Source organism: Musca vetustissima, unplaced genomic scaffold, assembly GCF_032173495.1.
Source record: "Musca vetustissima isolate MV318-11 ecotype Yass unplaced genomic scaffold, APGP_CSIRO_Mvet_v1 utg74732, whole genome shotgun sequence".
In the NCBI taxonomy this organism is placed as follows: domain Eukaryota; kingdom Metazoa; phylum Arthropoda; class Insecta; order Diptera; family Muscidae; genus Musca; species Musca vetustissima.
The window spans coordinates 39,212-52,491 of NW_026885117.1; the positions used below are offsets into that span (position 1 = coordinate 39,212).

General features: G+C 31.2%; 1 protein-coding gene across 1 annotated transcript; it reads left to right on the forward strand.

Annotated features, from left to right (window-relative positions):
* Positions 1–3,222: 3,222 nt before the first annotated feature.
* Positions 3,223–7,475, forward strand: LOC133332222 (synaptotagmin 1; the record flags this gene model as incomplete). The annotated part of the gene is made up of 5 exons (XM_061540604.1): positions 3,223–3,414; positions 3,505–3,761; positions 3,819–3,914; positions 6,845–7,039; positions 7,274–7,475. Coding segments are annotated over exons 1-5 (937 nt in total), but the record flags the coding sequence as incomplete, so codon positions are not given.
* Positions 7,476–13,280: the final 5,805 nt, after the last annotated feature.

Genomic DNA, 13,280 nt, shown 5'->3' on the forward strand with positions numbered 1-13,280 from the left:
TAAATTATGAAAATGGTTACAATACGAACGGTTGAATGTTTGAGTGTCAGTGTGAGTGTGTGTGAATATTTGATTACTTCATTGCGGCGTATAAGTGCTACAGAATTAGTTCAGCACTCATACGCTACGTGACACTAATACAAATGCGGATGTAAATAAATCAATTAAAAACACATGGACGTGTCTAAAGCAACGATCACACTTGCCGGATATTGCTACGAAAATTCCATGGAAATAATAATTTAGATTTCAATACGGCCAGTAATCAAAGAAAACTCTTAAAAAATCTATTAAATTCAATATCCACTCGGGCCAGCTTCCCCATTTAAAATGCAATCATAATCATTGAATTTCCTCTTTATTTTTTCCATAGAAACATTGATTGCTAAATCAATTTCAAACTCAAAACAAAAAATAACGACGCATAAATGTATTTTTAGAATGTCATCTCATCGTTGTTTGAATATTGTGTTTGTCATATTGACAGGAGATTTTTTTTTTATTATTCTTCTTGTTTGCCCGGCATGTGGTGTACTTCGATTAAAGTATCGCTCAAAGGATAGATGGTTTGTTGTTGAATGACTGAGCTTTATGGCTTGCTGGTCATATGGATAAATGCATTCGCTAGAGAAGAATCATAACAACAACAAAAAACCAAAATGAGAAAAACTTCAATAAGAATGAAATGCCAACTAGGCGTCGGAACAACGGGAGATAGAAACATCAGAAGAAAAAAAAACACAAAATAAAACAACGAGTAGGCGTTCGTTTCATTTTACATGCTGATGAACTGAGGCAACATCAGTGTGAAAACAAACCACAAATAGCAACAACAACAGCGACAGCGACGATAAGATAACACACAAACCCAGCAGGTTTAGATAAACGCCAACTAAGCACTTTTATGTTAATGGCATAAAAGTGAGAGCATCTCAATATTGAAAGTAATTGGATACGGAAATGTGACAATTTTGCAAAATAGTCCTGGCGTTGTTTCCTTGTAATGTTTTAATGTATGCAAAGATGGGTTGTTCCTTGCAAAAGATGTCGAGTAGTAGAAATAAAGTAATCATTCTAATTCGAGTGAATGGAAAATTCAGTACAACCTTTTAGGTGGTAATGTGTAATGTAAAATATATTCAGGAATATATAAAAAGGATGTTAAAATTTCAACGTAAGGGAAAAAATGCTGACCTTGAAAAATGTGTTCCATAAAAATATGGAGGCATATTGATACAGAAATATGGAACGGGAAATACATTGTTGAGTTTGATTTGATATCTAAATTGGATATCAGTTCTACGCTTCACTTTCTTGAGAAACTGTAATACCAGATAAAAAAATTGTCAACAGTCAATTTTTTGTCATAGAAGTTAATTTCTATTAACCTACCAGTAAGGAAAAGTCCAAAATAGGACGAACGAATTTATATTATATTTATACCCCAAATATTAGTTATAGACCCACCTTTTAATATACCGATTTCTCGACTAGCTGAGTCGGTCTACACAAGTACATAGTTATGGACCAATCGTCACGATCATTACCACGTAATGTCCAATTTGGGCCAAATATATACCGTTTTGTTGTATGATTTCTTATCATGTCAAAGGTAACTTCATAATGCCTCTCTCATAGAAGTCCTGCTCTCTATTTGCAAAAAACTCTAGTAGTCGATTTTCACAATCCTCCCTAGATACTAATTTTTTAAAGAAATTTTGCAATGCAAGAAAAAGATGATAATGGCTTGGTGCCAAGTCCGGACTGTACTGCGGATGTATTGAAACATCCCTAGCAAGCTCCCGAAGTTTCTGGCGAGTCACTATAGATGTGTGTGACCTAACGTTGTCCTGGTGGAACACAACTAATAATAAATAATCCCCTTCCAATCCAACCAAATGCATAGCAGAACCTTCCTGGCCGTTAGTCCTGGTTTGGTCATCGTTTGAGGTGCTTCACCGCTGTTTGACCACGACGATTATCGTATGTGATCCATTTCTCATCTATCTCATTCCGTTTGACCAAGGCTTCGCAGATGGAAATTCGATATATCTTATTTTTTTGTTTTTGTTAATTGGTGTAGCACCCAAACATCTTTTTGAATCCAGCTTTGTGTAAATAGTTTAAAACTATTTTATAGTCGATTTTTAGCTCCTGTATGATGTTACGACGGCTAAATGACGGTCGACGTCGATCATTTCTCCGATATTATCGACATTTTTATAATGAATTTCTTTTTCCCCAAACCTAATATTAAGAGGATGAAATGAACCAACAACTTTATTTTTGTATTTTTTTCTAGTCGCTCTAGAGGTCACAATTATGACCCGAAATTTTGCATGGAGAAGAGAATCTGGCCAAAAAATAAACATAACAGTTTTGATAAAGACCATTCAATATTTAGCGGGTCAAATAAACTCAGACTTTTGTGTGAAAAATTACAGAATTTGTATTCTTTGGCGTAAATGCCTAATTCTGAAGAACATAGTTCCAAGAAGTTGATAATATATCCAAGGAGAGTGGTTAATCTTTATATTGATACCAATTATATTTTTGTAAGTACTCGTAAATATTTAACAGGATCTACGTATTTTAATATTGGAAAGTTTAGGAAATTTTGCTTGCGGTTCTGGTTATGGTCAATATTATAATTTTCGATGGTGATCAGATGATGTTTCATGTTCAGAATATATAGAACCGCACAAAGTTACTTATTCGTGGTAGATGTGGCAAAGTACCGCTTAAAACTGCTTCCCTCATATATAAATTAAATTAAAAAACAGTAACGTTTTGCAACTTATGCTTCAACTTTTAAATCTTAAGGATATTCTGAGAAAATTAAGTCACGATTTTCTCATAAGTTTGATCGCTGTATTTCTCATTTAAATGAAACTGTATTTATTTGCTCTCAATTATGTTGTGTGTACGTGACACATACGAAATTCTTGGGATATAGAAAATTATACACATTTTGTCTTTTTCATTTTCTGTGGTGGAAAGGGGGGAAATAAAAGCATACAAACAACATTCAAATGAAACATTTCACAAAAGATGTCTCAAATATCGAATAGCAAGAAATTGCCCTGAATATAGCATGGTATATGGTGTGGTCTGGTTGGTTTGGTAAACTTCTACACGACGAAATTTTAAATCCTTATTTCAAACATTTGTATTCAATGCAATTTTATTTTATTTTTCTTAATTGATTTACTTCACAGTAAGCCAAAATGCCACCAAACGCAGAAACAGTCGATGGTTCTGGCTCTGAAATACCACCCTCAGAGCCATTCGAATCGGCCAGTCATAAAGCAGAGGAACCCGAATCCATAGCTCAACAGGCCGAAGAGCAAAGAGTTAATAAATTGCCAGAAGTAACGACTTTAGCACCCGCAACATCAACAGCCGAACCAGAAGGTAAGTAGCAACAACACTAACATACACACACACAACATCTATAAATTGAACTTCCATTAAATCCTATTTCCAATTCTGAACTCCCAACAGAAGAAACAACAACAAAATCGGTACTCAAAAAAGTCGAAGATGTTGGCGAAAAAGTCACAGAAGTTATTGCTGAAAAAACTGGCATACCCACCTGGGGTGTGGTGGCCATTATTATCCTGGTATTCCTTGTCGTATTCGGCATCATATTCTTTTGTGTGCGGCGATTTTTGAAAAAACGACGAACCAAAGACGGTAAGGGTAAGAAGGGTGTTGATATGAAATCGGTACAATTGTTAGGATCGGCGTATAAAGAAAAAGTAAGTATCAAATGCGCTATTTAATCTAAATAGTTATTGGGTTCTGGTATGCCCTAGGTTCAGCCTGATATGGAGGAACTCACCGAAAATGCTGAAGAGGGCGACGAAGAGGATAAACAGAGTGAACAGAAATTGGGACGACTGAATTTCAAGGTAAGTTGAAATGGGGGACAAGAAATAGAAAAACAGATACGAAATGTGATCCGGTGTGTAAACGATGAGCCGAATATACTTCCGAATATAAAACAAAAAACAAACAACAAAATAAACACAAAACACAGAAATGAAAAAACCAAACAACGTAATAGTAATAAAGTTTGAGTTTAACGGCTACGTGGGAATTTAGTTTATTGCAATATTAATATTTTTTTCAATATGTTACTATGAAGACGAATTTCTTCAACCAGGCACATCATTTAATTAAGCTTTAAATATCAACGTAATAAACTCTATTCTAATTTATTAAAGATAGGAGGGGCCGTAATGTACTCCCAAACTTATGTACTGACGTTCGGGGGAATATTATTTTCCTGGAATATTGAACAATGTCATTTTGAAAATATATCTTTTGAGATTTTAAATAGATTAAATATTTGTCGGGAACCCAATGTTAAATTTCTTATATAAATATATATGTTTTTTTTTAAATACTTACCAGTAAACATAACTCATTTTAGTTCATTGTGCCATCGAGAACCTGAAAAAAAAATTAAAAATTAAAATTAATTAGACATATAGTAATGGGCATTTAAAAATTTAAAATCACTAATATCTATTAAACGAATATCTTAATCGGGGATTGTAAACCTACAGGATGGACTTTTTTAAACCCTACACAAATTTGTTGTGCAGCCCCAAGAGACCCATATTTAAGTATACCTATCGTAATATCTAAACTAGCTGCGACGGACATTTGTGTCCGCCCGTCCGTCTGTCCATTATAATTTCTAAACACGATACAGGCTACAGTTATGGACCAATCTTTACGAAATTTTGCATGTATATATTATTATTGAGTAACTCATTGTCTCATTAGAGGGCCGATCGCTTTAAATTTTCCACGATGTTCCAGTTATTCCAAAAAGACAGCGCCTAAAAAATTTAAACTTATTTTTTTATTATTATTATTTTTTTCACGTCGATCTATAGGCCACAATTATAAACCGAACGTCACAACATAATTCACGGTGAAGGGAATCTGGAAAATTTTCACTGTAAGGAAGAGGTGTTGTTGACCTCGCTTTGCCTCGAGTAATAATACGCAGAAAGTTGTGGTCGGCCCCGTCCGATTATACTGCTCCGCTCACTAGTTTTGGAATTAAATCCACATTTCATTCGAATATAAATGTTTGTAACTTTTGCGAAATATCAAATAAAGAATAAAAAAGTTAAAACGTCGTTCATGTCGGTTAGGCTGATCTATAAATATGAGGTGCGCATTAAATCTACCTACAATTGGTCCAGACATATATAATGGTGGCTATATATTTATAAATTTTCTGTTAGAAAAGTATTTTAACCTTTCCATAAACCAAAATATAAACACTAGGCGTTTAAGGGATCTTCCAAAACCTGAATATCTTTCAGCGACTTTCTTTAAGACATGGAGGCCTTTCTGAGGTCATCCTAAGCCAAAAAGACCAATCAGATGTCGTTTAACGTCAGAATTCCTTTGAGAGGTTTTTGAATATCGGAAATCATTTTTCCCCTGAGGTCTTCAATGGCAGAACATTTTTTAGAGGTATTTTAAGACCAGAAGTCTATTAGATGTCTGTTAATACCTGAAATACTTTCAGAAGTCATCTTTGGCCTGAATACTCCTCTGAGGCCGTTCTGACGTCATTTAAAGCCAGAGTCCCCCACCAGATGCATTTTAAGACTCGAACGCCTTTTGAGAGATTTTTAAGATCAGAAAAGTTTCAGAAATCTTTTGGTGAGAAGATGGTTTAGTAAATCATCTAGGGCTTTCGAAGCTCGTATAAGGTCAGAATACCTTTCAGAGGCATGGAGGCGTTTCTGAGGGTTATTTAAGGTCTGAATACCGTTCGGATGTCTTTTAAATATCTAAAATAATTTCTAAAGTTTTATTTTTCCTGAATACCGATCATGGGTGTTCGGTAGACAGAATGGTTTTCAGAGGTATTTAGAAAGCAGATGGACAATTCGAGTGTTTTAAGACCTGAATTACTTTGAGAAGATCTGTTTGGGGGACTTCAAACGTCATGTGACCACTTAGAGATTTCTATTTTATGTTCAGAATACCTTTAAGAGACCAAAGAGCCAGAAAGTTTTTTAGAAGCATTTATTATTATAATTTGACTGTTTATTCCGAGTGTATCTCCACCATGTCGCAGTTTAACTCTCTCAGTATTTATTCATACTCCAAAATTATCGATGTGGCATAATTTCTACTCTAAAAAGGACTCTTTTGACTAACATGTTGTAGACCTTCTTGAGACAGTTCTATATATATATATATATAATAAATTCTGAGGATTCGTTCTAGGCTTCATCTTCCTTTTTCTGGGACTTGCAATAAATGTTTCGATTTTTCTGAAAAAAACGATTTTATGAGAGCCCAATTTTTATAGAAACTTTAATGATATTTTTTTCAATTTCGAGGTTTATTAATTTCGTAGTTTCAAACATTAAAATACATGAATACATATATCACAAACATAAAAACATTACATCAAACCTGATTTTGTGGCAATAAAAATTAAATTACATAAATTTTAAATCTAATTCATTCACAAAATTCCTGAAAAAATTGAGCCCAAAATCTGATTTGACTACACATTTCAAATATTCGGCCTTCGGAATTGACAAAATTGATTCATAACTCAAGCGTATGCACCATACTTTTCACAAATCACTACTCGCTACTGTTATAAATATTATTTCAAAATTTATTAATTTTCTATCTTCCCCTTTTATTTTAATTCTTTTTCCGGAAAAAAATGCTACCCGCTGGATTTTCCATCCATGTTACCCTTTTGGATTTATAATGGACAATCAAATGATTGATCCTGCTTCTGGGTACCTGTTTTTCTTGTTTATTTTATTTATTTCCAAAAAATTAGCTGGAATATGATTTCAATGCCAACAGTTTGGCAGTAACTGTTATACAAGCTGAAGAATTGCCAGCCTTGGATATGGGCGGTACATCAGATCCCTACGTTAAGGTCTATCTATTGCCCGACAAAAAGAAGAAGTTCGAAACCAAAGTGCATCGTAAAACTCTTAGTCCTGTCTTTAATGAAACATTTACATTTAAGGTAAGTTGGAAAATATGTTTTAAACCTTAAGACGGACTAAATTATCACTAGAAATAACAAAGCAAATGCAAAAAATATATTTTATTATATAAACTATAAAATCTTGGGATTTTTCCATTATTTTCTAAACACCAACATAACACATCTGTAAATCGATACTAATTGCGTAGTTCGAATCTGAGTGGTTTAAGAGGAAATAACAAATTTTTGTTTCTATCTCCTTTACTTTTAAAGAGTTTACCCTATGCCGATGCCATGAACAAGACTTTAGTATTTGCCATATTCGATTTCGATCGATTCTCCAAACATGACCAAATTGGTGAAGTAAAGGTTCCACTGTGTACCATCGATTTGGCGCAAACCATTGAAGAATGGCGTGATTTGGTTAGCGTTGAAGGTGAAGGCGGTCAGGTATGTAATATTTTAAAAGAACGATGTTTTTTACTTTTTAAGGCTTTTTTATGAGTTTTCTAGAAAACAAAACAAAAACAATAAAATGAGGTTTTTTGAAAAAGAATTAAAAAAGAAAAAATATTTAACACTAATTCTTTTTAAGTGAAATAACGAAAAACAAAACATTTTTAATATTTAAAGAAAATATATAAACTTGATGTACATGTGTGTGTGTGTTTGTGTGAAAAATTAAGCAACAAAAACAGAACAATTAAACCAAGTGTCTAGTAAGGAAACATATGACAACAATATTACACCTGAGAGTAGGGTTTATACCCTGCTCTGCCACGCGCCCAAAATATTTAAGAATATAAAAGAATACTTTGCATACAAAACCAATGCAATTCGTATCTTATATCTCTCTCCAACACACCCAGTTCAAAATGTTAACATTATTGATAAAAAATAAAACATTATATGAAATATAAAATTATTTACAACAAAAAACAAAAATGAATTAAATCACAACAACAATATCCAAATATTCCCCTCAGTCCCAGTTAAAAAAAGGAACAACAAAAGAGAACAATTCCCCTAAACAATGTTTCTGATACGCTCTCTCTATCTCTCTTCTTTTTTTGTTGTGATTCCCTCCAATTGGAATTTTATTTACACTATTCTTTTTTACATATTTTTTTATCTTTTTTATTTTTTATTTATTTATAAATCTGAAACAACATATACAATAACAAATAATTCTATTAAAATCTAATTTTCTTTCCAATTTCATTATAACAAAAAAAATAATTAAATCAAAAAAATATTCAAAATACCCCTAAACTTTGATTTCAACCTTTTTAGAAGGTAAATACAACAACAAATTCAATTGTACAAATCAAAAAAAATAAACTCTTTATCTATCTATTTATTTATTTTCTCTCACCCAATCACCACTAACTCCTTTTTTACTCTCAATAATTATTTTTTATGTTTTTTGTTTCATATACTTAAACACTCTAACAAATACAAACACCATTTTTTGTTAGCTATTAAATTATTATCCAGCAAAAATGTTAATTTAATTCCGAAGCCTAAAACAAATTAGACAAGTTTTAAAATTTCAAACATATCTTCCAAGGCAAGGATGAATGTTATCTTCTTAATATGTAAAAGAGCTTAGTAAGAAGTGGGTGATGACTGACAGATCATCACCCAGACGAAGCGGCTGATAAGGCTGGGTTTTTGGAAATTCGAACTAGAAGGATACGGAAAGTACTAAAATGTACTAAATATGGTAACCATTGTATTAGGCGAAAGGAGCTAGAATTATGAAAATTGGATTGTGGGTCACTGACGGAAAGTTAAAAAGATATGCAAAAAGGCTTTGGTAATTCGACCAATAAGTGTACGATAAATTCGAACGATAAGTGTACGAAAAGTACCAAATTTCTAAGTGTATATATATTGAAAATATATAGCTAGAATATTGAAATTTTATATAGAATACTGGTTGGGAAGTGGTGTTGATGTATAGAAATGGCTTTAGAAATTCGTTCTTATGTGTATGAAAAGTAGTGAATGGTACTAAATTTGGTACTATTTACATTAAGTTTAGAGTATAGAATAGAATCCTGAAAAAGGAACTAGAATTAATATTGGATTACAGGATTGCGGTAGCTTTAAAAAATCGTACTTATGTGTACGAAAAATACGAAATGGTACTAAATTTGGCACAAATTGGATTTAGGTGAACAGATAGAGTTAGAGTCTTGAGATTGGGAATTAAAATGACTGTTGGAGTATAAAATTGAGGTAGTTTTGGAAATATGTACTTATGTATACGAAAAGTACTAAATGGTACTACATTTAGTATAATTTGGATTTTGGGTGAACGGATAGATCTGAAAATCGGAAATTTGAAATTAAGATTACTGATGAGATGACATAGCTTTGAAAATTCATATTTATGTGTACGAAAAGCACAAAACGGCACTAGATTTGCTACAATTTGGATTTTGAGTAAACGAAGAGATGACTGGAAACCTAATATTTGGAATAATGTTTGCTGTTGGAGTGCAAAATTTTGATATGATAGTATAATACTTATGTGTACCACATGGTACTATATTTGGTATATTTTGGTAATTATGTATGGAAGGGTAGAGCTGAACTCCAAAATTGAGGTATTAAAATTGCGGTTGGAGTGTAGAATTGAGGTAGCTTAGGAAATTATGGGAACAAAAAATACTAAATGGTACCAAATATTTTACATATTGTACCAAATATTTTACAATGGTACTACATATAGGCTGGAATCCTGAAATTTGAGATTAAAATTACTGTTGAAATGTATGTATACCAAATGTTACTAAACTTGGTACATTTTAGATTTGATTGAACGAATAGAAATGGCAAGCTCAAATTTCAATTAAATTTACTATTAGAAACATTATTGAGGTAGTTTAGGAAATTCGTACTTATGGGTACGAAAAGTACTAAATATTGTACAATTTGGATTTGTGTGAACGGATAGAGCAGATATCCTGACATTTGGTATTAAAAATATTGTAATATCAGCACAATTTGTTTTGTGTGAACCGACAGGGCAGGAATCCTATAATTTGCAATTAAAATTACTGTTGGATTGAGACATGGTTGTATTTGTACCAAATGGTACTAAATGTGGTACAATTTTGGATTTCAGTGACCGGATGGAGATGAAATATTTAAATTTGGAATTAAAATTACAGGATTAAGGTAGTATAGTAATGTGTAGATTTGAGTGAACGGATAGAGATGGAAAATTTATATTTGGAATATAGGGTTGAGTTAGAGGTTGAAATTTAGACTTATTAGTACGAAAAGTAATAAATGGTACAAAATATGGTAGATATGGAAACTTATTAGTACGAAGAGTACTAAATATAGTAGATATGGAAACTTATTCGTCCGAAAAGTACTAAGTGATACCCAATATGGTAAATAGGCTTTTTGGAAATTCTAACTAGAAGAGTACGAAAATACTACTGAAACGTGCTGAATATGGTACAAACGAGAAAAGGTAGAATTCTGAAATTTGAAATGTGGATCACTTGCGAAAAGTTAAAAAGAAGTACCAAAGGGTTCTTGGTACTAAGTTTAGTGAAATTAGAAGTACGATTTATATTTGGGGTAGACTTGAAAATGTGTGCTTATTTCTTCGAAATGTGCTGAATGGATCTAAATGTGGAATCTGTAGGTATTTGCTAAAATATATAATTGGACTTTTGGTCACTTTTGAGTCTTTATAATGGAAAAAAGAAAAGGAAATTAGTGATTAACCAAAAATCTTGCAGTCTTCATAAAATTTTTGAAGTAGAACATTATGTAGATTTTAGATTAGCCACCATAGATTACTATGCAAGACTAGGGTTCCTAGTCTTGCATAGTAATCTGTAATCTGTAATATCTATAGAAATTAATTATATACCAAAATAATGATCATAAAAATTGTCATAAAATGGAGTATGTTATTTCTCGTGTCATAAAACATTTGAAGCCTGGATCTTTCAATGAAAGATTATATTAAAAAAACAAGTGTTTTGGTACTCTTAAAAAAATAAAATTTTCGCCATGTATTAATATTTTTGCTGGATGATAATATGAGATTATAATTCCCTCTTATTTAATTAATTAAATTCATTTAAAAAAACAACTGCATTTTTCTTAACTACCACCACAATAACAAAAAAAACAAATACTTAACTAATTGCATTTTGATATTCGTCAAAAGAACGTTTTTCTCGCATCACTAATATTGTAGTTGAAGACGTTTGTGTTTCTTTTTTCTTATTCTCTTAATTGTTTTTTGCAATGTCTCGTATATTATCTACATTTTTTTACGGTCATTTTGTACAGAATTTTTTCCTAAATACTCTTAATGTTAGTTGAGAACAAAACAAAAATGGAACGTTTTCTTATTCATATAAATATATAAACAAAAAAATAATTACATATATATATTTTAAGTCAAGAAGCTCGAAAAACCAGAACCGTAAGCAATCAATGTCATGATCTACTTTCACACTTTATTTGTTTTCTTTTAAGAAATTTTCGTTATTTTCAAATAAAAAAATTTCAAAAAATTCAAATATTTCTGTATTGAAATATGACCAGAATAACAACAAATCATTTTGCTACAATATTAGTTTGTTGAGATGAACAATGGAAAAAGTAATAAAAAATTAAAATGATTATAACAAAATGTCAGTAGAATAAGAAGGGTTATTCATAAAGAATTTTAGAAGGCATATAATATTTTCGAAATCCTTATATCGCAAAAAAATGTAATTTGTTATTAAATTTTTAACATATTTAAAGTTTCATAAAATATAATAAAATACAAAATTAAAAAGTATTAAAGAATAAAATATTTAATAATAAGGATGATGTTTAATAATACAACGAAGAGTTTATATTCAACCAGAAGGAAGTACTTATAGAGGACCGGAAGTAAGCGATGTTATACGATCATGAGATAGCCTTAATAGGGTATTTTAGGACCACCAGAATTATATTTTTTCAGGCATCAACGAGGAAATTTTAATGCGAGATAATCTATAAAGAAGACCATGTGAATAAAAGGTACAGAGAGCCAGAATTGAGTTATTTTAGACTATCGAAAATATATATAGGCAGTCAAGAATGTATCTTTAAATTTCATCAAAATTGAGAGAAAACTATATTTCTCAGAGACTACAGGAACCGAATATTTTCCCTATGTTTTGCTATTTCATATTTTATGAAAAGCTATTACCTATTTTATATCTTCACCATAAAATTTAAACATTTTTCCGAATATATATGACTTATGTTAGAGTAACTGTTAGACCAAAATTTAGCATTTGGTTATTAGGAAATAAATTATTTTTTTTTTAATTCTACTGACATTTTGCTTAACAACAAACAAAAAAAATTTAATAATATTTTAAAAAAATTTCAACATTTCAAAACATTCTTTTTATTTTGAATTTTTATTTTATTTTCGTTTTCCTTTCTGTATGACATTTTTCTTCCTGCACCACCTTTTCTAAATATAAAAAAACAAATAACCTTTGTAGCTAAGCATTTCTTATTGCACCCCAAAACCAAAACAAAAAATCTCAAAATCCTTACTATATATCTTCTATTCCTCTGAACATTGTACTTTGTATAACATAACAATTATAAAAAGAAACACTAAAGACATATTCCATTACATTTACATCTACACAAATCAAAAATGCCCTGGAAAATGCATTTTCATGATTGGAACACATTTTTAGGTAGTTAATATACTGAGTAAACATATTCATGTATAAACACACAAACACATTCAAAAAACAAAAGTATTACACATACATAGAAAACAAATTACATACACAACCGAAAAATTGGCCAAGATAACAATTAGACACAATAACACTTACATAGCCACAAACATGTCTCTGGTCATTTAAGGAAGGCCATAGTATTCCAAATGAAGCAAACAAATCCAGAACGATGAAGAAGGATGTGCGAAATTTAAATCATTTTTCAAAAATAATTTTTAAAAATTTACCATTGGCGTTGATTTATATGTATATGTGTATATTTAAAAATTAGTTTTCCGGGTCTACCATAGACATGGATTTTAGGTGTCTACCAAAGGCGTAGATTTTTGAAAAACAAAATTTAGGGGTCTACCAAAGGCGTGGATTTTTGAAAAAAATAGAGGTCTACCAAAGAAAGTGGATTTTTGAAAAAAAATAGGGGTCTACCAAAGAAGGTGGATTTTTGAAAAAATAGCGGTCTAATAAAAGCGTGGATTTTTTAAAAAAAGTTTTTTTGG